Below are 23,877 nucleotides of genomic sequence, written 5' to 3'. Positions count from 1 at the left end.
TGTGGTTTTTCTCCATTCCTTGGTTGAGTCAGAAGGAAGGAAGTGCTTCATATTGGTCAGGGACGCTGGAGAACTTGCGGTGACACTGACCAAGGCACAAACAGAAAAAAACACACACACATAGATACCGTGTTTAACAGTCAGCCTGATTAGAGTACTCTCATCACCCTGGTAATTGTACCCACCACTTCCTCTTAACCCAGTGCACCCGGGGTCTTCCACCACTGAGAGCTGGTGGCGGCGGTGGTGGTATTTCCTGCGGTGTTGGCAGGGTAATTATAGGAGTCAGCAAAAAGAAATTTGGAGTGAAAAGATAATAACGGATGAGTAGACGGAGACTGCTGGCACTGTCTTAACCGGAAGAAGGCTCACTGTTATCTAAGTGAAGCAGAATTGTTTGCTTACATTCTTACGAAGATCGACTTTATTGCTCATATATACACATGCAAGGAACTTGATCTCTGCAGTCACCCCTTTCATTTGTACAATCTAAGAGCAGTGAGTATATTTGGGGGGTTTTAGGTGCTTGGACACAGGGAGAAACTGTGACCTCACGTTCCCAACGCTGCTCCTCTAACCATGCGAACACAGTTTCATTTTTTTAGTTTGGACACAAGCGTTTTGCTTTCTAGTATCATGTGCATGTTTGCGTGCGTACGCCTGCGTGCGTCTTTTACTTCTCCTTTTGGTGTGGGCAGTCAGTCGGAAAGTGTTAGGCGCTCTCTTGTCTCCGCTCAAGCATGTGTGTTGTCTTTGTACGAGACATTGGCATCCGACTGGAGGAATAAGAAAATCACACGCTAACACGCATTCACAAACACAATCACGAGTAATATTTGCATTTTTTCCAATCAGACCTCCTTCAGGAGAAGAGGCTGCTTGCTTCTAATTGTGACCTCCTGTTGTAAAGTAACAACTTCAAAAAGCTCAGCTGTGTGTGTGTTAAGGCTGAAACTGCCTTTGTAGTTGTGTCCTGCTGCTGTGGAGAGGATGAGGGATGACTTCCAGAGGCCAGTAACCAGATATTTAATGATTTGGTGCTGCAGGGCACAGGGTGGCTGCATGTACAGTACAAAGTACAGTACAAATGTGTCTGTGGACACATTTGTACCCAGCCATTTTTAAAAAAAAATTGATTTTCCTAAAGGGATTTTGAGCGGTGAACCTTTTTCTACCTGATTGACATCATCGGAGGCATCGGTGTCTCCCCATAAAGTGGAAAGTCAGTACCTGTCCTCACACATGGGGCTGCTTCCAAGAGCTACCATAAAAGGTAAATTTCAGGACCCTAAGCTGTTCTTCGTGATCTCTCAGTTTTGTACTTAACGTAGTCTGACTCATGAATCTCAGCAGCAAAAATGTGGAGCCAAGGAAGGCTGGAAGTGGGAGAGAAAGGAAGCGTTTACGTGTTGAATAATTGGTGAGATGAAGCCCGCTGGGGCTCAGCAGCTCTCTAGAAAGAGCTCGTAACCGGTGGTTTTATGCATCTGTGGTGTTGACCAATAGACAACAAGTAGCAGCAGGAAGAGCAGCTCCCTCATTAGACTCTGCTAGATCATTTTTTTTTTACCTAACACTTTAGTACACCCCCGACCCCCGGGAGACAAAGCTGACGCAAGAAACAGAGGTGATAGATGACAGGGTGGCAGAGCTCCCTGCTGTAGGCAATTATGGATCTCTGCAGCTCTGTGTCGATAGAGTTTCAACGGGGGCTGTGATTTAGCCAGCGGTCGCGTGAAAGACGATACACTAGCCGAGTGTAGATGTAGGAACAAGTGGAAGTAGCCCACTTCACAGCGAGAGTGTTCTGGCTTTAATCTTGTCCTTCTCTTAATGAAAGTGCTTCATTTTGGAAGGACAAACAGAAAGTAATGGTTTAAAAATGGTAGCAAAAAAAAAAAAAAAAAATGAACTGACACGTGCAATAGAGAATGAGCTTAGCTTCTGTGAAAACTATAAATGTAACTGCTACTTTTTTTTTGCCATATGTGTCAGTAGCATGTTAGATTTTTGGTTTGTTTTTTATGTTTTACACCAAACCTTCAGCAGCAAGAAAATTGGATCCTTACTTTATACACACGAAAGTCACACAATAGGACTTACATGTGAAATACATTCCTGATTACAATGACTGCAGATTTGATTTCTATCGACATGCATATTAATAAAAGCTCAGAGGGTCAGTTGGATCATGGCTCAGTCACCGTCTCCATGTTTCTAGCTCAGAAGACTGTGTTCACGCAGGAGTAGTTCAAAACCCCTTTTGAGCCGCGAGACCAGCTTCCCATGTTTGACTAAGTGCATAAGAAGCTGCGCCTGGCAGCCCCGCTGTCTCCTGTGTGGGTACACGATTGTGACTCTGTGTTGTAAGTGGAAATACTGGAGCCATTAGAGAGGAAACGGGAGCCTTTATTAGTCTGTCTAGTGTACACCTGGCTTCTATAACGGCCTCAAACGGTGATTTGTGTTTGCTCACGGTCCCTGGTATGTCTTGGCTTCTTGCTATCATGTCTTGGCTAATTCTGCACTCCCCCAACCCTCCGCTTGAAAGTTTCCATCTAAGCCTTCACAAAATTCAGTCTTTCCCCCCCTCCGGCGTTTAAAAGTGTGAAAAGGCTCCGTTTTCAAAGTTGAGTGACTCGTCGAAGAAAGTGCAGCGAGCTAGCATAAAGCACTTGGTTGGAAGTTTCGACAGCCTGACAGGAGCCGCCAGCCTCGGACGCTCCTTACCGGAGAGATCCCATTGCTGACGCTGCCTTTCAGGAGCCAAGTGACATTTTGAAAATTATTCTGACGTCAAAAAAAGCCGCGTTGGTGTGGAGTGCGCAGTGACCTTTTTGTCTGTGTGTGTTCGTTGGTAAGAGTCCAGTGTGTTTCAGCACAGAGGAGCAGCAACAAGGGAGGAGACTCAGCCTCGCGTCCGGTTCCTCACCCTTAACCTTTCATTTTCACCAGCGCGACCCTTTTCTTCTGCACGCCTTTTTCGGGATCAGACCAACCAGACTGGACTGAACTGGACTGAGCTGCGGTGGGCAACACACTGAGCTGTACTGGGCAGGGCAGTGCCGCTCTGGGACTCTTTGACTGTCAACAGGCTCATAGACACTCCTGTCCACATGCTGACATCCGTCCTGCCTGGAACAGATGCAGGGTGGTGCAGTGGGCACCCTTCCACCTCATCTAGGGCTACCACAGCTTTAATAACGGAGGATGTGTCTCAGAAACATGAGAGTTTTTCGCTTAAAGTAAACTTGTCAGAATGTGAATGCCTGCGGTGGACACCTCAGTGCACGCCAGAAAATAATAGATAATAATCACAGTTTGACAGTCTGTTTAGCTTTTGTCATTTAACAAGCGTAAATACAATTCTCCCTGTGCTCTGTTAGCCGTCTAACAAAACATTTTTAAACGATTTAAACCGTGACTGCCACTAACAGTTCCCTTCCTCGTTTATTCATCTGCCAATAATGCCTTTGATTCATGGCTTTGTCCATGAAATGTCAGAACATAGTGAAAACCATTTCCCGCTGCCTAAGCTGTTTTTTTTTTTTTATCTGACCAGAAAGATTTGTGGAATCATTAGGCATGATAATAATAACCTGAATCCAAATATCACATTCTCATATGTTGTTTGTTGAAATGAATAGATGTTTTTGGTGTTTGAATTATTCGGTAATTGAAATTCCAATAAATTGTCATATTTTAACATTTTTGGAAAATAAGAAAAAGATTAATTGGTATTTTGGTAGTTTTATTGATGTTGTAACAGTAAGTCAAAAATGACTCAGGTATTTGCTATTAGGCTGTTATGTTTAACGAAATGGTAGTAAATCATACATATTTAGAGTGAGGTTATTTTCCCGCCTATTTCCCCTTTGTTGCTCTCATGGTAAAAACACCTTTTTTTTCTAACAAATAATGTGCTGGAAACTTTGGATTCAGTGCACAATCTCTGCATGCACCACTTCCCTCTGTTGTTCTGTTGGCTTTTCCAGAGGTGTAATTCTGCGGCGGCGCGAGGTGTGTTTTGGTCGCCTGTGAAATGTTCTCTCTTTATGGGCTGCATTTTATTTGGGGAAGGGAGTGATTTGGTCGGCCGTGTTTTTTCTGGTAGCTGCTCTGTGTTTTCCTGCGGCCGCGGCGGAGCGCTCCTCAGCCGGCTGTAAAACGCTAGCAGAGCCTCAATGGTAACAATGTTGACATGAGTTAAGTGTCAGAGTCGTGTTGCGGTGGCGGCCACGAACTGGCGTCTTGTGCTGCTTCGCGGCTGGACTTCGCGACATGCAACGTTTACGTGTGCATCCAAACACATATGCTCCTGCGTGCGCTCACATGTGGCGGTTGGCGTGCGGTCGGCTCCGAGAGATGCTGCGCTCAATGTGTTTTGACATGTTTACAGTCAGCATTTAATCACTCATGCAGTTTTTGAGATGTACTATCTGGGTGGGGGAGAGGCAATGATCGGTTAATCCCACCAGTCGATTTATGGTAAAATAATCAATACCTTCACGCTTCAAAGACCCTTATTCAATGTGAAGAATGATCAATCCTCGATGCAGAGGATTAACCCGTATAATACTGATTATAGCGCGGCCTTCTGAGGACAGGGAATGATGGAAATTTGTTTTGAAAAAAGCTATTTCGGGCTTTGGGTGCTGGTGACTCATGGAGCAGACCTGTGTTTATTGAGACCTTCCCCACCCCCTGTGGGAATGGAAAGAGCTGTAATACTTTTTTTTCCTGCACCAGTTCGCCTTTCGCTCTCCTCTCCTCGTGGAGATAGGACAGGATCTCCTTCTTGCCCTGATTGTTGTGGAGAAAGTCTGCTTGGGGTTTTCATGTTGTGCAGTGAAAGCCGCCATTGAGAACCGCCACAGAAGGTTTCAGTGAAGCTTCAGTAGTTTCTGGGACAGTCGGGCAGTCATCTCCACAGGCAGGTTTGTAAACCCCCTTGTTCTCCTGTGTGTGCGTTGCCCTAATTGCCAATCTGTGGCTGCTTCCTTTACAGTAATGCTCTGGGCCACAGCACTGCACAGCATCCAGCCAAACAGAGGCTTGTCTCTCCGCTCCGTGCCTCGTAAACGTCTCGTTATGGCGGTTGTGGTAGTGGGGCCGAGCTGTGAATTGTGGAGCTCTTGAATCACATGTCCGAAGATAAATATTAAACTTTTATCATCTGTGTGTCGCGTCCTCACATCATTGTGCCGCTTACAGTAAACTCCGAATCTTCTCCTGTGACTAACAATTTATCTGTTATCTGTTAGTCGGCCGCTGGTTGCGTCGGCCTTGAGTCATTGTGTAGGGAGAAGGTCAGCGAATGTGTCACGCCTCACGCTCAGCTTTTGTTCCAACCAACTACTGAAGACACAACAGTTTCTATGATATAAAGGAGGCTGCTCCACCCATCCTCCCGTGTCTCTGTACTGTGTTCCAATTACTGACTTCTGATTTATTTGTTTAACAGGACAAGGGCAATTTTATCAGCTTCTACTCAAAGCAAACAGAGTTCTTTACCATGACCTACCTGCTATATTAGCAGCATAAATCTGCGCGGTTGCCATGACAATAGCCTCCTTCTTAGTTTCTCGGAGCACATCGAAGCACAGTTCTGTCTGGAGTGACTTGATTTAGGTTTGGGCTCCGCATGGAGGATGCCACTCTTGTATTAACTTCTTTATATTTAACTTGCAGATGGGCCTCTCCCCCTCCCCTCCCCCCACTATACATAAATATATGTAAGCTTGCTGACACAACTCATTACCGCGTTGTGTTGCCTCTTGTCGTGCTTTAGACTTTCTAGGAAATCCACTTCACCATACCTTAAATTATTCACTAATTCACATCCTTTCTTTTACTCTTTCCAGCCTCCTCATCCGCTCTCCAGCCTCTTGGTCTCTCTCCCCCGTCTTATCCTACTTTGAAAACCGTACGGGCTTAATCTGCAGGAGCTGCTGAAATCTTCCCACTTAGCGTGGGAGACATGTCAGTGTTCCTGCTGTGCCCACTGACCAGAATTAGGGGGAGAGGAAAGACCCAGCAAACCCCGCTTTCCTCGCAGATCACAGATCCCAGATACCAGCATGGGCACCATAAATACTAACACTAATGGATGTGTTGACAAAGGAAACATTAGTGGATACGATTCCAGAGCATGATCGGAAATAGATGAATATGCAGCTGTAATCTGCGGTCAGATGCATAAGTACAGTACACAAGTATGCAGCTTTTGGTCCGTTTGTATTCGCGTGAGTGTGACTCACAGAGATGTGTCAATAAACCCCACGGAGAACCGGGAGATAAAGATTCACTACTTTATGAGAGGAAACTGCTGATTGTCAGCTGACTGAGGGTCTGTCCTGCTGCGGATCCATGAGCAGCTGTTGTCACACTGACACTTCATTTGTCAGCGTGTGCACAGTGGAATTGAGCCCCGTCAAGTGATGATCCCCCCAGACTTTTTATTTTTTTACATTCTGTTTGTAGATTTCTTGCTTGATTAGTGTCCACTTCTTCTAATGCATTTAATGTTCGGAAAAAATAGGACACTTCTCTGAACAAAGTCGCATCTTTGATACAAAGGCAGTGACTTCTAGGATGCGTATAAATATCCTAGTACACATTTAAAAGTCCACCGCCCTCTTGGTGATTAGGAACCCTGTCATGTTTTTGGCACACTTCAGCTCAGTCTCCCTGTGTGTTTACTACAATAATATTGATGCACTGCTGCGCTGGGAGGGGCCAGACAACCGAGGAGAGGAGGAGCTGGTGTGGAAATACTTTTTTGTGTTTATTTATTGTCCTCAGCATGGCGTCCTCAATGTGTTGTTTGTTTGTCAGAGTTTAGACAGTGAGTGTGTCTGTGGCTCAATGGCCATTAGAGCTATTGGATGAGAGACTGGCAGTCGTTGGCTGAGTCTTTCAGAGTAACGCACTCCAGCGATTGGATCGATATCGTTCTGAACAACACAGCTATAGAAGCAGACTGAGTGAAAGGGAAAGGTACAACGCAACGCAAGAGAAACTGGGAGATGTGACATGGGAATAATGAGGCGCCACTCTCAGGAAGAGCGTCACAGAGATTCAGCTGCGTCTCGGCGGGGAGTGGAGGGGGTGGCTGGTTGGTTGAAGTTATCGGAGCGAGGTTGTCAGCCCGTGCTCGCCAGGGGTTGGTTTGTGGGGCAGGAGGCCTGATTGACTGGCTGTCTGCGCGGGGAGGCTCCGCTGAATGTGAGTGATCTGTCTCCCAGACAGCGCTGGGTCGGGACGACTGTACTCAAGGGATGATGGGTAATAAATGACTCTGAGGGGGTCGCCTCAGGGCTGACGGGGACTGACAGCGAGCTGCACTTGTGTATTTTTTTTGCATTTCTGTGCATTTTTGTGTGCCTTTGGTGTTTGAGGACAAGTGAAGGCCTTTTATAAAAGAAGAAGTCGTTATGGCAAGCGATGGGTTTATTTTCCCAGATTTTTCTCAAACAAATATTGACTTTTTGGGATTTGCAAATTAGTTCCATTTTTTTAGTAAAAAAAAAATTGAGCCTTTAAAAAAAATATACAAATTATTCCATCGCATTGAGTAAAATACTTCAAGTAAAATCGATTCTTGTTTGACTTGTGTATTGAAAAAGCAAATACACCTTGAGTCTACGTATATACACTGGTATGTAGTGACACACGCAAAGTTTTTCAAGAGACTTCGTTTCCGTCTGTCAGTGTGTCCCTTTCATTTAGCGGAAGGTATCTGAATACTTCTGCGGCACTGTTATGCAGTCTTTCAGGTTACAGCTCAAAACATTTGCGGTGCTCTCGGGGCGCTGCTCATTCCGTTCACGTCTAGAGAGCGAGTTACATCACAGCCATGGATGAACAGGTAAGCGGGAGGATCGTTTAGGACTTGTTTTGTCTGGCTGAAGGGATGTGCGGTGACTAATAGTGGAAGAAATCTGCGGTGAAAGCTTGTCACTGTAAGGCACATCCTACAGGGTGCGGTGGAGATTATGTTCTCGCACGTGTAATTTCCAATTGTCTCGATGGCTGGAGGATATTAACGACTCCTCCTCTGTGTTTTCACGAAAGCCCTCTTAAAAACTACACAGAATATTAATATCACGTCGGAATCAATCAGGCGGCCGACTCAAAGCGCCAGACATTCCGTTGGTTATTATCAGCTGTGTGTTACTTTTCATTCATTGTGCGGCTAGCTAGCTGTAACACTATGCTTGGGTTAACCGTGCTCCACACTCACGTCACTTTGGCCCTGGGAGGAGGTACATGGATCAGGTTTGGCAGGTGAACAGACAGGTGCGGTTCCTGGAACTCCGCTGGGAAAGGAAAGGTGTTTGTTTGAGCGTAATGCAGGACTGAGCTTTGAAGGACTCTTTAGGGTGTGTGTGTGTGTGTGTGTGTGTGTGTGTGTGTGCTGGTCAAAGACTGGGTTGTGCTCTTTAAAACTGGGTAGGCAGGATTTATTTTCATATTGACTTGACTGCGTGTGAGTTTTTTCTATTCACTTCTCCTTATTCTTCTTTGGACTTTGGATATGTGAAGCTGCAGGAGGAGTCAAGGTGGTTATTTGCTTTTAACGGCTCCCCTGTTGTCTACTATTAACCGTGAGTTCTTTTGTATTTCTTTCTTTTTCAGCTCAGAATCGCTGTGATATAACTTACTTGTTGACATGTTTTGCCAGGTACGTGGCTTCGGTTATTTTATCCCCGGTTTGTGGGATTTTAATTAAGACAAAACGTGAGTGTCAGCTCCTTCTCCCTTGCTGTGTTGTGAAGTTCCTGTTTGGTGTTAGGCAGAGTGATATGAGGGCCCAGGTTGTGTTGTTGGGTAACCATGGATACGCCGAGTTTCCATAGGTACCGGCCCCTATGCCTCCATCTCCCACTGCTGTTTGTTTTTCCCAGGAAAGATCGCAGTCTCGGGTCAGAGAGTTCTTCACTCCGCGAGTCATTTGGCTGAAGGACCTGTCTGCTCTCTTGATCATAGGTCTAGCTTTCCCTCTGATTTAACCTACGTGTCATCTCTGATGTAGAGATTGCGTTAGCGCAAACGAGAGGCTCTTTTGCTGGGGACCGAACACGAGGATGATAAAATGTCAAATATAAACCTACCCTGCGGTAGGATTCGTGATCTCTGCGCTCATCTGAGCTGAGGGGGCTGTTTGATTTGTTTTCCCCTGCCTCGCTCTTATTCCGCCGCGGTGCAGCGATGGTGGGAAAACCTGCAGAGTGCCACATGGGGCAGACGGTGTAACAGGACTCATTACTGACTGAATCTCCTCCCTCTTCCATCGCCTGGAGCACATCTGAATATCGCCAAATTAGATGTGTGCGAAGAAACATTTGGCTCGGTCGAATCCAGGGAGCCTGAAGGAACAGAGCTATGTGGCTATTGACGTATGATCTAGTGAGGGACATCGCTTTGTTCATATGAAAAGTAGCAACGATGTCCAAACGCCAGATTTCTTTTCCATTAACTGGATCACAAAGATGTTGATACCGCAGCTGATTGTAGGGCCACTGCCGATCTCATGACTTCTGTCTTGCACAAAATCCGGAAATCAAACATGAGTCAGAAAAAAACATCTTGCAAGATGTTCAGATTAAATTAGAGCGAATGGTGATTTGACTTTCATGTTAAAATCAGTGTGACGGACTCTTGTAGTAACGTCCTATGTCTTTACCATTGTCAACAAAACCCATAAAAGCGAGAGTGAGTGATGTTGGATTGAGTACCACAGAAGTCTGATCAGGAACTGAAAGCCCATCAGTGAAACACACTCTGTCACTGGGTTCATTCATCCCTGCTCACATGGCTGTTTATTTTGACCGCAAATACGCCGTCTGTTGAAATCTATTGATGAGCGTCATCCCTTAAAATAAGCTGCAGTATCTCAGTTTGCTGAAGCCTGCACTGCTCAGATATTTTAAGCTTTATGTTGTGAACCATCTTTTATTTCTATTTTTTTTTTTTTTGCTCTCGGAGCTGGCTTAAGTCATATCGTGGGATCTGTGTGTCGTGCGCCGGGCCTTATTCTGAGAGCAAATCTGCTTTTTCAAAATTGGACTTAAAAAAAAATGTGCGTGCACCGCGTGCAGAGAAGATGAGATGCGTTCAGTCAGATAAAGGTCAGAGAGTCTGAGAAAAACCAATATGCAGCCTCTGCAGCTCTGTGCTGCCTCGGGCCCGGTGTCAGAGTTTCTCCTCTCCTCTCTGGTCCCCAGCGCTCTCTGTTCGAGGGCGACACCCCGCAACACGCTGAGCTCAAGGTCGTTCACCGACACTGAACACCACCGCATCGCTCTTGCAGGGTTATGTTATGCGTTCATGAATCTTATTAGAGTGATCAATACCTTATATTGTCTTTCTCTTCTCTGCAGACCTGCCTGCCTCCTCTCTGCAGTACCAGTGCGGCTCAGTGGACTACCGGTGTTCTCCACAGCTGGTGAAGAAAGGTCCGACCCCCAGACCATGTCACGACAAGCCTGCCATCAAACCGCGGCCTCAGCCCTCCACCTCACCCAGACCGCCCACTGCACAGAAACCTCAAGGTAAAAGACTGCATGCTCCCTTTAAGGCCGTTTTGCACGCTGGTGATTTCACTGTGATTGAAAGTTGCAGCAGTGTCCGACCCCCGCCATCAAGCTGTCATTTATTCCACTTTGACAAACAGTTGTTTGTCTGTAACCTGGTGCTTGTCAACGGTCTGGCCTCACTCTGCCACTCACACTGCTCAGTAGGTCACCTCTGCAGGAGCCGCCGGTGTAAAGCAGGCCAGGGGCTCCCAAGTGTTTATGTCCTGGCACCATTCAAAGAATGCTAAAAATGAACAGCATGTGTTATGTTTAGGGAGTTGCTGAAAAATGTACTAGGACATTACACAACTGACTTGGCCCCGATATTTAAAAGGCTCACGGCTACAAGTTCGCCCTAAGTATGTGACAAACATCTGGGATAACAAAGATTATTTGATCACGATTAGGATGAAATTCAAGCAGATGGATAACAAACATTTTATGTTTTGATAATGATGGGAAGTGGCTCGTGTCTCGGCCCACATTTGTTTTGCCTTGGCTCACATGGGCAGCAGTTTCCGGGATAGAGATATCTGCCGAGAACTGTCCGTAAAATGTCAAAAACTGTAACATATATATGAACCGTGTATTTTAGCTTATAAATAAAAGCTGATATTGTAACTATTTAGTTTAGATTTTTCTAGTTTAGAGTTTTTATTTTTTAATCAACAGTCCAAAACCAGTTTGCAGTGACACACTAATCAGCCACAATATTATGACCACTGACAGGAAATAATGTCGACCATCTTGTGACAATTCACTGTTCTGCTGGGAAACTTTAGGACCTGGCATTCATGTGGATGTTATTTAGATGTGGACCGCCCACCTAGACAAGACCAGGCACCCCCACCCCATAGCAATGACACTCCTTGGTGGCAGCAGACATCCCCAGCAGGGTACAGACTGACACACACACAAAAATGGTTTAGGAACAGCTAAAAAAAAAACATGCTCAAGGTGTTGACCTGGCCTCCAAATTCACTAGATCCCAAACCGATCAACAATCCGTGGGATGCACGTGAACAGGCCTGGACAAGCCGACACAATATAAGGCAGGTGGTCATAATGTCATGTCCTATCGCTGTATGAAACATATGAAAACCCTTAAAGTGAACATGAAATCAAATTGAAAGCAGCAATGAACTAATTGATATTAAATGAATGTATGCTTCACATAATTTCCACATTAATCTAACCATTTCTTGGCCCCTCAGGCCCAAAATAAAATAACCTACTACTACTAAAGTAGAAGTGGTATAAAGTGAGATCACAATTTACATTTTGTTCCCATCGCCTAGACAGGCTGAGCTACATTTTTGCTCATTTCTGATAACTGGTACTCCATTTTCATGTGCGCCCTACTTCCCACTCGTGGGGGTGAACTTCCTCTCTGAACTACTTTTTTATTCCACTCATAGTTCGTCCAAATGGAGCTACGAGTTAGATCTAAAACGCTCGAAAGGTCCCTGTATAAGTTAGTGTGGTGTTGAACATTTTGAAGCACTCAATTGCACGAGTAGAGGACGCTTTTGTGTCCTGTTTGCACTTCCCTTTTGCTTGATAGCGGCAGTGTAAGTTCATTTAGGCACACATGGCATGTGCACTTTAAGATAAAAGATTAGTTTGTTTAAACCCTTCAACAAAAAGGAGTTACATCTAATTAAATATGATCATTTGTTCATTTTGCACACTCACACTTAGGGCTCCTTCACATGGAAAGGTCGTGTTTTTGACATTTTATAGACTTAAAGATTAAGCAATACAGATGTTGTTGTTTTTTGAACTACGAATGTAAGGTATAAGTCTTACTTTAGTTCCAAATAAAGAAAGTATATCTAACAGGTATTGTGGTTTTATGTTGAATAGAAAAAGAGCAAGTCATTACCTAAATACGTCTTTATACCAGAACACTAATCTTCACTTTCATTCTCTAGAGACAATTTGTCTTTTGCATAAAGATCAACACTGCGTGTCCTCAGAAAAGACTGCTCGGCCTCCCTTGTTTTATCAGACAGAGACACACAGACGTAGAGGAAGTGCTCAAATTAATAAGTGTAACAGATCACCACGTTCCTGGTTTTACACAAAACTACCTCCTAATATTAAGTAAATGCAAATACGCAGACTTCTGAGGGTGAATTTGTAGCACTGTAGCGTGCTGGCACGCATGCATGCAATAGCTCTGTCATTTCTTTGCATAAGCGTTTTGTTTTTTTCTAAACCTATCTGTAACCCGCGGTGGCTTACGCACATTTCAGCATCCTGTTCTGAAATCAGGAAGTTGGACGATAGCAGACGCTCAGAGCTGATCTCGTTCTGCCCGGCTGCTTTATGTCTCTGTCCCGGACTAGTTTTTTGTGTCTTTTGGAGTTTTGTGTTGAAATTTTACGAGGAAACGAGCGAGCTTAGCGCATGGACTCAGCCATGGAGGTTTTCTCGTTGGGATTTATTCGTGTCACCTGATAGCTTTTGTTAATGTCTGCATTGACAAAAGCCTCATGCTTCTCTCTCGCTCTGCTCTCTCTGCTTCGTCTGGACGTCTGTAGTGCCCCCTAAACCGGCGCACCTGCTCGCCCTTGGGCAAGACAAGAAGCCTAAGAGGATCCCTCCACCGCCCTCGAGGCCTCTGCCGGCACCCCCTCCCCCTCCGAAACCAAAGCCCAGTGTAACCCCTCCTGGCCAGGGAGCTCAGCCGCAGAGAGAGGCCCAGAAGGTCGGGCTCCTCATCGAGAGGTTTGAGAATTCAAGGTAAGCAGGAAATGCAATTAGTCTGATCAGTCTAGACGATGGTGTTGGCCACTTGTTCCTGTTTCTAACCTTAATTTAGCTAGTATTAATACAGACATGTTTTTTTTATATATTCTTAGGGTCCCCATCCTGGGGGTTCTCCCACGGTCACAGCTGCACCTGTGTCTGAGAATGGACACTGCGTCTGACATGTCCACCTGCAGCCAGGACACCGCAGCGGAGGTTGCAGGAGGAGACTCCCCACCCGTGGACAAACTTGCACTCGGCACCTCCGAACGGCCCGACGACGTGTCCGAACTTTCCCATCTGGCCTCCATGCACATCGACGGCTCGGACGACGCCGCGCTGGACGACTGCGCCGAGGAGGACATCGCGCACAGCCTCGGCGACGTGGAGCGCGAGGAGGGCTCGTCCCACAAGCTCCTGGACAATCCGGACTCCTCGGAGCAGAACGGGAAGATCCCCAACCGGGACAGTGGCATCGACAGCCCGTCGTGCACCGCGGAAGGGGAGGTGTTCCCCAACGAGGACGCCATCGACGAGGAGGACCATTACGACAGTGTCACTGAAACGGAGAGTGTGTCCTGCTGCGTCACCCTGGACAACAAGCGAGACTCGACGCAGGATGAGGACAGTGACTTGGACGAGGGGAGCAGTGGCGAGATACACTCTCTGACAGACACACAGACTGGGTATCTCACAGATACACCCTCAGAGGCACACAAAGTGAGTACCTCAGCATGCCATAACCATAAACCTGAATGACCATAATTGAAAGTCTGAATACACACCACCTTCACTATTTAATGCTCACGTTGTGTGGCATCGTTTGGGAATTTTCACAGCTTGTTTAAACTGAGCGCAGGCTGCAGGTTTACAGCTTCATCTCAGACACTCAGACTGCCTTTCATCTAATGGAAAAAGTAGCTTGTGTCTATTATTATCTCAGCCCGGGTGAACATTTTCAAAGAATACTTCTGCATGAAACGTTAGACACTATTACAGCCTCGGTTTTCTGGTCACAAGTGACTGACTGGTATCTAAAAGCAGCTCTGCTGTTACATAAAAGGATGAATAGCTTCCCAAAAGCTGTAACAGGAGCTCGCGCTGATTGCGAGATGAAAGAGTTCGCAGACAGAAGCGGTCCCACGGCTGAGTTGAAATTTCTTTTGTCCTTTAGTTTGACTATTGATTGTAAACAACACCCGGACAGAGCACATACTCTTCTTTGTGAGTCTTTGGGGGAGGATAAGCCTAAAATATGCTGTGATTGCAAAAGGAAAAAAAAAGGCGACGGCAAGATGAGTCAAAGAAGTTTTTAACAGTCAGGCCAGTGCAGGAAATGTTAGACAGCATATGTACACACAGCAGTTCGTGTAGATTTATATAGCATCGTCATCGTGGCTGTTAGCAGAAGTTTTTTTTCCGTCCCCCCCATAACGTTGTAAATGCTGTAAAACACACCCAAATCTAGCACAAGTGTCGCGCAGCCACCATGCTCTCTGCATAAACACCCACATTATTTTGAGGAAAGGTAACACTGCTCTTCAGGGCTTCCTGATCCCAGTGCTGCTGTGCACAGGAAGGGTGTGTTGTTACATGTGTGTGCACTTGCTCGTCCTCCTTGCGTTCGTGTCTGCGTCAACATCTCCACCACTACAGCTGACATATTGATGGCTGTGTAATGACAACCTTGTCACAGAGGATGTGGGTTTCTTCGGAGATGTGTGCAGAGAGAAGATGACTGAAAACAACTTCTGCTGAGTTTGTGTGCCATCCTCTTTACGCACAATTGAAATAATGCGTTTCAATTTTACAATATCTAAATACGTGAGCCTGCATCTTTCAGTGACATTGCACGGATATTCGCAGCTTCCCTTTGGAGATGGCGCACAGTTCCCTGCAACAGAAATAATTTAGGGTATTTTAGGATAAAAACATGCTTGTAGTTGTGTTTGGGTTGGTTTTCAGTGGTGTGCGGGGTAAATCACCAGGAAATCAATGTAATGCACCCTCACAGCTGAGCGTCTGTGCGCGTCTTTGTGACTGTTCACATGGAGGAAAGCTGTTGTGAAACCCACGTTGTCGCAATAGGTTGGATTTCATGGCCACACTGTGTGGTACTCCATGCGGTACTGGGATGAACTTTATCACTTTTATGGTTACTCAAATGTTTTTTTTTTTGTCATCTCAACCTCAACATGTCAGAACAAGCAAAAAGAGGAAAAACAACTCAGCAGTTTCACCACGGCAGCTGAGAAACATGACAGCTTGGCGAGCCGCTCAGCTAAACCTGCTAAAATAGAGCGGCGTGAATGTCAATTTACTGTAATCTGCTGCAGATGAGTGTTAACTGAGCCACAAGTATTAGCATTCAGGGGGTTTATTGAAGTGAAAGATTGCCAAATACGCTACAGACGTGTCTGATCGGGTTGTGCCACGAAAAAAAAAAAGTGCAGTTAACAAGTGCAAAAGTTACTTGCTAAAAAAAAAAACATCAACTTTACCTAAAGTGGTTTGTGGGTGACTGGGGTGACGTAGGCTTACACCTTCAGCAGGCCTTCACAGGACTCACGCTAGAGACAAACACCTCTGTCGATTCACACTCCCCCTAGTCCACGTTGCACCCTGAGCCACAATGGCCTCCCAAGTAGTTGTAATCTGACCACATCGTCTTGTTTGTATGTATGTTATACTGAGGTTAAAGGTGAGCACAGGGAACGTTTCTCCTTTCAGCAGGTGGATGTGGAAGACGGCCTTCCAGCGTCAGACCCACACAGTGTGTTATTCTTCACGCATAAGGTCAAAGCAATGAACAAAATAAAGGTTTCAGTTTTAGGGGACTTTAATAAATAACTGGCAACTGCTCAGTTCATTTTATATTACACAGAAATTGATAATATTGTGCAACTTCTATTGACAGTCTGAAAGTAGAGCTTTTAAACTGGAGCTGTTCTGCTCATTTACGCCATAAATACTGTTGACACACAGGCTGAATTTATTCTAAACATCTCGTATATGTTAATATTTAAAAAATATTTTTAATCAAGTTGGATAAAAGTCAAGCAGATGCACAACACGCCGTATGTTTTGGTTGATTGTGATTAACAGTGTGTTTATGTGGAGCTTGTTTAAAGTGACGTGTGCACTTGTAACTCTCTGTTCCCATCTTAAACTTTTTCTACCAGTTCCTCTTAAAGGTATAATCATTTTAAAACCAAACCTGCCATTCAGAAACTCTTGTGTAAAGTAATATGATGTTCATGTTTGTCTTTGCTTCCTTCACTCACATAAATTGTGTGTTTCCCTCAGTGCTCGGAGGCTCAGAAGCTCCTGAACATCGCCAAAGAGCTTCTCCAAACTGAAGAAGCCTACGTAAAAAGACTCAACCTCCTCGACCAGGTAATGCATTGCCTCCGGGTGAATCTGTTTTTTGAGCTTGACCTCTGGCCTTCTGTCACCAAGGTGCGCCAGTGGTGTTAGTGATTGAGTTCAGGCATGACCTGGATTAATGTTGGTGCTGTGATCCACTTCACAACCGCCTTCTGCTCACTGGCTTACCCAGAGCCGTGTACCATCTTAACCCAACGTATATGTACACGTAGTTTATATTTATACACACACAGCATATACAAACTGTCTGTTGTGGGGGAAGCATTTACACCAGCTTGCACCACTTTCCATCACGTGCGTGTGCTTCACGCTAAGCTGAGTTTATAATTAGAAATCTCTGTGAAACTGTTTGATGATATTGCGTACCGCACATTAACCTTACACACTACTAACAATAGATGAACTATAAATTGCAGTAACAGACATTCAAGGCGTTCCACCTAGTCACTGTAGTCTCAAGTCGAGGTCTTTGGACCACTGTAGCATTGAGCTAAACCAAAGTCCCTGGGAGGCTAAAGGCGAGCTGAGCTACGTGGCGGCCATCTTGGTTGTGATGCAGTTATTTCAGATTAACAAAGCCAGGTCCTTATCTAAAAGAATAAGAGTCTCTGGGATATAAAAACTCAGGATCTATACCAGGATCACCAGTGAAACTTTATTCATGTCTCACTCCAGAGTCATAAAGCGTGGTGACGTCTCTTCACCCATCAGGGCTCTTGTGCGATGCTGACTCATGTTGTGGATACAGTGAGCTAATGAAAACGATAAGTACACTGACTGTTTGAGGTTCATCGGCACCTACTCCTGCCACCAAACACGTCAAACCACCATTACCCTCACCCATGTGATTGTGTCAGTGCGACAACATGGTGGGTTTGATGTTTGCTGTTTGCAGGCAGTTTGCATTATTGGCACGAAAGACATGATACAGTTACACAACTGCAATCTGTGGCATTGGGAATTTTCTGTAGATGCATCGATCGTTTCTTCCCTTTCTTCCTAACATCTTGGGATAACAGTCCAGCCAAGCTCTGATTCACTAGATCATATTGTAGCTTAATCTATTGGTCGTTGGATTTATAAAATATTAGGAGAACCATTCAGATTCTTTTAGATCAACAGTCCAAAATGTTTTGCATTCATTGAAAACAAAGAATACCAATTAACTCTGAAACAGTCAGAATTGATTATTTATTCAGTTAATCTTTGCCCGTATCATCTCCTGTCATCTTATCCATCCTATATACAAACCAATGTCTTCAATGTCTTGCTTCTTTGCTTTTGGCTCTTTTTTCTTTATCATCTCTCATTTTCTGTAAATAGTTTGTTTTGTTTTGGGTTTTTTTGTTGTTTTTTTTACCTACGATGTGTTTGAGTTCACTGTTGCTTGCGATGAGAATTCACTCTTAAGCGGTTGAGTCCTCTTCCTCTTGGTTGAGTTCATGCGGTGGAGGAGATGAATAGCTGCCCTATCAGAGAGCACCCATGGCTTATGAGAACCCTCACGGTTAACTTCCTGTTTTTGTCTCGCTACGCTCACACGACAATTTTTTCTCTGTGGCAATGCACTTCGTTGTTGTGACTGCCAGGGAAGCAAGAGCGTAAGGAAGCAATGGATCACGGTTATATTCGATTGCAAAGCGAACATAATAGTAATTTGGAATAATTTGAATGAAAATGAACACTGATGATAATAATATTGATTATTAGTGAAAGTCTTACATCATTCAGAATTCACAGAATCATTTAGTGTTGCATTTCCATAAAGTTGTGAATGAACTGGAGCGACAGTGGCCAACGCCTGATGAACTTTGCTCCCTAGTGCGAGTGAATTTCCCATGATGCAACGTTCATTAGACCCTTTTTACCTCGTTCATGTTTTGTGTTTCATTTCCTTTTGAACTCCTGTAGATTGTAACTCAGGGTTTCTTCTGTAAAAGTGTAACCTCTGAGGCCGAGGTAAATCGCTGATTAATAAGTGGATTGTTTTTACATGTAAAATCAGTCAGCTGACATTTTATGTAATATATGACGCACAAAAGCAAAACGCTTCCTGGTTACAGAAACTCATATGTTACCATTTCTGGTATGATGAGCTACTGACAAACATGCTAATAGACTGAACCATTAAACCAAAATTAACTGTTTGAATAATTTATTTACTCAAAAATGAACAGTAAGAAAGGGACAAAATGAATGTGCTTATCAGGATAAACGGCAGCATTGTAATGTCTCCATGTATCTTTGCATGTCTGCTCATTGAATAGGAGCGGTCTGAAGTTTAATTTTAAGAGCGGCATGAGTTCTTATATACCGTCGTTCCTTCTGCAGGTATTTTGCACTAAGCTCACAGAGGCTGGAATCCCTCAGGACGTCATTACAGGGATCTTCTCCAACATCTCCTCCATCTACTGCTTCCATGATAAGTTCCTGCTGCCGGAGCTCAAGACACGGATTACGGGAGAATGGTGAGTAGTAAACACTCCTGAAGTATTAGTGCAACGTTATTCTAGAGATAGTTTGGCTCAGGTAATCCGTCGCTGCTGGCTTGAGGGGACAGCAGTGTGTTGTTTTCTGTTTTTTTTTTTGTCAGCGTCAGAGTGCTGTGTTGTGTGTTGTGTGTGTGTCAGGGCTGCAGACTGAGGTCATTTTTTCCACAGTAAGCATAAAATGTACCTCCAGTGTGTGGTATTGTGCCAACATCAGCCACCCTTTGGAAGATAATGACTCCTCCAGAGAGCTGTGTGCAGGGAAATCACCTGTCACACACCGGCTCCCTTCGCACCGCTTTCTGGAACTCATTAAAATTTATAGGCTCGGATAAAAAGGCTTAAAAACACTGTTAGAGAAAACCAAGAGACATCCGCACAGCAAGTGAGGAAAGGGCATTTTAGGAAGGAAGGAAGGAAAAGAAATACATTTGTGCAATTTCCCCAATAATGTCGTGTCAAGAAGCTCGGTTTCTCACTGCTGATGAATGACGTTAATGCGCTCTGTCATGTGGCAATTTAGACTTTGCTGGCTGTAAAGTGTAACATCAGTGCCTGTTAAATGCCAAGAGAATATGACCTGACTGAGTCATCTAGAGTAAACCTTAAATTAGCAGTCTCGCCGTCTGTAGGAAGACGCGTCTCCCAGCAGGAGAGGCAAAGGCAAAGCAAGATAAAACAACATGTGCAGTGTGTGCATTTAAAATCTTGAGCCTAAAGCAGAAGTTACAGTTAAAACTGGCAGAAGGTCAAATCGCGCGATTTATTTCAAAGGGATCGTGCGGCCTTAAATGCATGAAATTATGTGCAGGAATTAGCAGGAAAAAATGTAGCTTTTTTTCTTTTTTTTCTCATGGCTTTCTGTTTTATGTATTTGCTGTAGGGACTCTAACCCTCGCATCGGAGACATCCTCCAGAAACTGGCTCCTTTCATGAAGATGTACGGAGAATATGTGAAGAACTTTGACCGAGCCATGGACTTGGTCAACACGTGGACGCAGAGGTCTTCACAGTTCAAGAGTGTCGTCCAGAATATCCAGGTTTGTGTCTGTGTTTGTATTGTCGCCTCTTATTGTGATCCTCCTCTGCTCTTTGTCCGTTAATTGAATGGTAAATGATCTGCGCTCATATTCGCTCTTTTAATGGGACTCTAAAAGCGCTTTCCAGGGTTTTTCTCATTCCTCCAGTTGCACACATACTCGTGCACTAATGCAGTGCTAGGTGCTCACCTCCCACTGGGAGTAACTTCAGTTTTAGCGTCTCGCCCAGGGAAGCTTCTGCCGGCCAACCCTGTGTTTACCTGACCTACGCCCTGAGCCACGTCTACAATACATCGTCTTTATAAAACGTTCTGTTTGTGTTTTCGTTAACAGTTTTCGAAGCTAGAGAATTTCAGATAAAATGGCAAATTTGGGCTACCTGTGCTCCACCTGTCAGTCACTTCATATCTTTTCTGTTTGTGTTTGAACCGACAGAAACAGGACGTGTGCGGGAACCTGACGCTGCAGCACCACATGCTGGAGCCGGTCCAGAGGATCCCTCGCTACGAGCTGCTGTTAAAAGACTACCTGAAGAAGCTGCCTGATGACGCCCTGGACCGAAAAGATACAGAAAGTGAGGCTCGATGTTTTCACTGCAGCACTGCTGTGACTCGTGATTCCTTTAACATTCTTCTTAAGGGCATGTTATGAGTAAATAGCATTGACCGTTATGTATGTCACAATACAATGTTTTGGCATTCACGTTAATGGTACTTAGACATGCACCACCCACCTAAACCACACCAGACACCCTCACACCATAGCAATGACACTCGATTGCAGCAGCCATCCCTAGCAGGATGCAGCCTGACACAGACACACACACAAAAAGAGTTACAAACAACTAAAAATATGAAAAACAGCACAGGGTGTTGACCTGACCTCCAAATTCACTAGATCCCAAACGGATCAAGTATCTATGGGATGTACTGGAACAAGCCTGATCCAGAGAGGCCCCTCCCCTCAACCCATATAATCAAAAGGCCTCCACTAGGACACTCTCTGAAGGCCCATGTCCATTCTCTGATGAGTCAAACTGTTTTGTAGACACACAGGAGACCTACACAATATTAGGAAGGTGGTCATAATATCATTCCTGGTTAGCTTATATGAATACTTTCAGCCTACATTTGTGTCTTCGGTTAAGGTTAAGACCACCAACATTAAAAGCTATACTATACTATATACTATACTATACTATATTTCAGAAGCAGTCATGCAGACTTACCGCTGTCAGTCAGCTAAAAGCTATGAAATGATTAGAAGTGTCTGCTGCGTGTCTGCTAGCAGCGGAACGTTTGAGAGCTGTGGCAGCGTGAGAGCAGGAGAAGAATGACTAGAAAGCTGTGGATGTTGTAGAAGCTGACACACTTTGAAATTTGGCCGCTCAATGTGATTCATACACAGAAGTGGTACATCTGTTCTCGCCGCACATGTCCACTTTCCTCCCCCATCTGTTACTGTTTGTGGCCCAGAGGCACAAACTGCGTAACGAGCGTCACCGAAGGAGCCAAAAAACTTCTACACGAACTCAGCTCGCCAACTCTCAGAACTGACGTTTGACCTCACGATGCAGATTTTTGGGGCACATGTTAGTTTCTAAAGAACAGATTTTCTTAAAAGTTTATGCTTTAAAGGCTTTGTACACGTTCAGCTTCTATTGTACAAAAACTCTGTGGGGTGGTTCATCAGAGTCACGGCTTATCTCACATTTAAAGCGCACGCTTCCAAAAAAAAGTGCCAGTGCCTCTTGTCACATACAGTGGTTGTTAGTGTGATAGTCTAATTTCACCCTTATGCTTCACATACTGTAGTCCCTAGTGCTCTTGCGCGTAGCTGTACCAACAGCCTGGCGGAGGCAGATTACACAATGTGGTCTGATCCACTCCCACATCCCTGTGTCCATTTACCTAAGCCTTAACTGTGCTGTTTGGAGTCCGTGGAAAGGTTTCTCTCACTCGCTCTGGCTGGAAAACAATTCATCACGGTTGTTTTGGCCTCATTTCCCTCGCCTGTGTGTCACTTCTGTTTATGTGGGTTATGATTAAGATGGCTGACTCAGGTGTTGGCAGGCATTAGTGGTAGATTCTCCACTGGCCGGACTCCAGCCTAATGCACGAAGCGGGCTTAATATTAGCTGCATGTCTAGTGTCTGATCTTGTTAAACTCAGTTATTGGAACAGTTGTCTGTTTGTTTCTGTGAAAGAGAAAGGGAGGTTGATTCGCGTCAGTCTGCAGTCTCTGAGTGTCTGTTACCTTTGTGCGTCTTACAGAAGCGCTGGAGCTCATCTCTACTGCAGCAAACCACTCCAATGCAGCCATCAGGAAAATGGTGAGACGTTTATTCTTTCTTTTTTTTCATATTTTCTCATTTTGCCTCATTTAAACCAGTCTAAATCTGATGTGAGCTCTGTAAGAAGCAGATAATGCGCGTGTAATGTGTTTCCCAATCAAAGAGTCGCTGATGCTGCACTGCCACTCAGTAACATTGCATTAGTACAGACAGGAAATTGTTGTTTCCTGCCTCGAGTTTCACTGCTCGCGGAAGCCTGAAAGATGCATCCTCCCCATCTCTTTCCTCTGTCTCGCAATAACGCACTGCTCTCTCACACCCTTTAAACAGCCCATATGAATGAACCGATAAAAAAAATGCAATACTGTACTTACTGAATGTCGGCCACGAATGAATGAGTCTTTGCTTTGGACAAAATGACCTTACCTCCGTCTGTGGATGCGCTGTAAACGTTGCCTCAGGTTTTCAGCCTTCATCACCCTCCTGCTGTTTAATGCCTTTCAGGAAAAGATGCACAAGCTGTTGGAGGTTTATGAGAGGCTCGGAGGAGAAGAGGACATAGTGAACCCGGCCAATGAGCTCATCAAAGAAGGACATATCAAGAAGATGTCAGCCAAAAACGGAACAGCACAAGACCGATACCTCTACTTGGTGAGAGGGTTGTTTAAATTAGACAAATTGTCAGATTTAAAAATATAAATAAATAAATTATATCTGTACTGTACATCACCTACATTGTTTTTTTTTTTTTCAGTTCAACAACATGGTGCTATACTGCGTGCCTAAACTCAGACTGATGGGACAGAAGTTCAGTGTCCGAGAGAGGATCGACATTGCCGGCATGGAGGTACCTGTCCGCTCCTCATCCTTATAAGACGTCCCTCCCTTTCTCTCTTGCTCTGGCCTTTGATTTATTCTACCGAATGCAAATCCCATTTCTTCTGCTTCCTGACCTCAGGTGCAGGAGAACGTGAAGCAGAACCTCCCTCACACGTTTGCCATCATCGGTAAACAGCGCTCACTGGAGCTGCAAGCCAGGTGAGGACATTTAAATCAGCCGCAGTCTGAACTGGAATTTTTTATGCCGTCACATTGTTTACTGCGGTTCACTCCCATAGAACAATTAAAACAGTTCTCTGTAAACATATAAACAGATATCAAATGTACAAACACAATCTATTTCACTTCCTGGGGTATAAATTGTCACGTTCAGAGCCATTGCTCTAAACTACTGTGTGAACCTGTACATTCTGATTATTTTCATTAATATTTTAACAGTATGGTAAAAAAAAATCTCTATTATTGTCTCATTTCTTTTGTTCAGTTTAATTGAT

At 44.6% G+C, this 23,877-nt stretch overlaps 1 protein-coding gene across 2 annotated transcripts in view; it reads left to right on the top strand.

Annotated features, from left to right (window-relative positions):
- Positions 1-23,877, top strand: part of fgd (faciogenital dysplasia) — a 51,539-nt gene that overhangs the window by 20,728 nt on the left and 6,934 nt on the right. For both annotated transcript variants that reach the window (XM_047591880.1, XM_047591871.1), the window contains exons 2-12: positions 10,386-10,556; positions 13,127-13,328; positions 13,448-14,054; positions 16,641-16,730; positions 19,053-19,189; positions 20,094-20,250; positions 20,686-20,824; positions 22,524-22,582; positions 23,048-23,194; positions 23,298-23,390; positions 23,502-23,581. In XM_047591880.1, the coding sequence (XP_047447836.1) occupies positions 10,386-10,556; positions 13,127-13,328; positions 13,448-14,054; positions 16,641-16,730; positions 19,053-19,189; positions 20,094-20,250; positions 20,686-20,824; positions 22,524-22,582; positions 23,048-23,194; positions 23,298-23,390; positions 23,502-23,581 (1,882 nt within the window). The remainder of the gene's footprint in view (positions 1-10,385; positions 10,557-13,126; positions 13,329-13,447; positions 14,055-16,640; positions 16,731-19,052; positions 19,190-20,093; positions 20,251-20,685; positions 20,825-22,523; positions 22,583-23,047; positions 23,195-23,297; positions 23,391-23,501; positions 23,582-23,877) is intronic.

This window comes from Mugil cephalus, chromosome 1 (assembly GCF_022458985.1).
Source record: "Mugil cephalus isolate CIBA_MC_2020 chromosome 1, CIBA_Mcephalus_1.1, whole genome shotgun sequence".
Taxonomy (NCBI): domain Eukaryota; kingdom Metazoa; phylum Chordata; class Actinopteri; order Mugiliformes; family Mugilidae; genus Mugil; species Mugil cephalus.
This window is presented reverse-complemented; position numbering and strand designations above follow the sequence as displayed.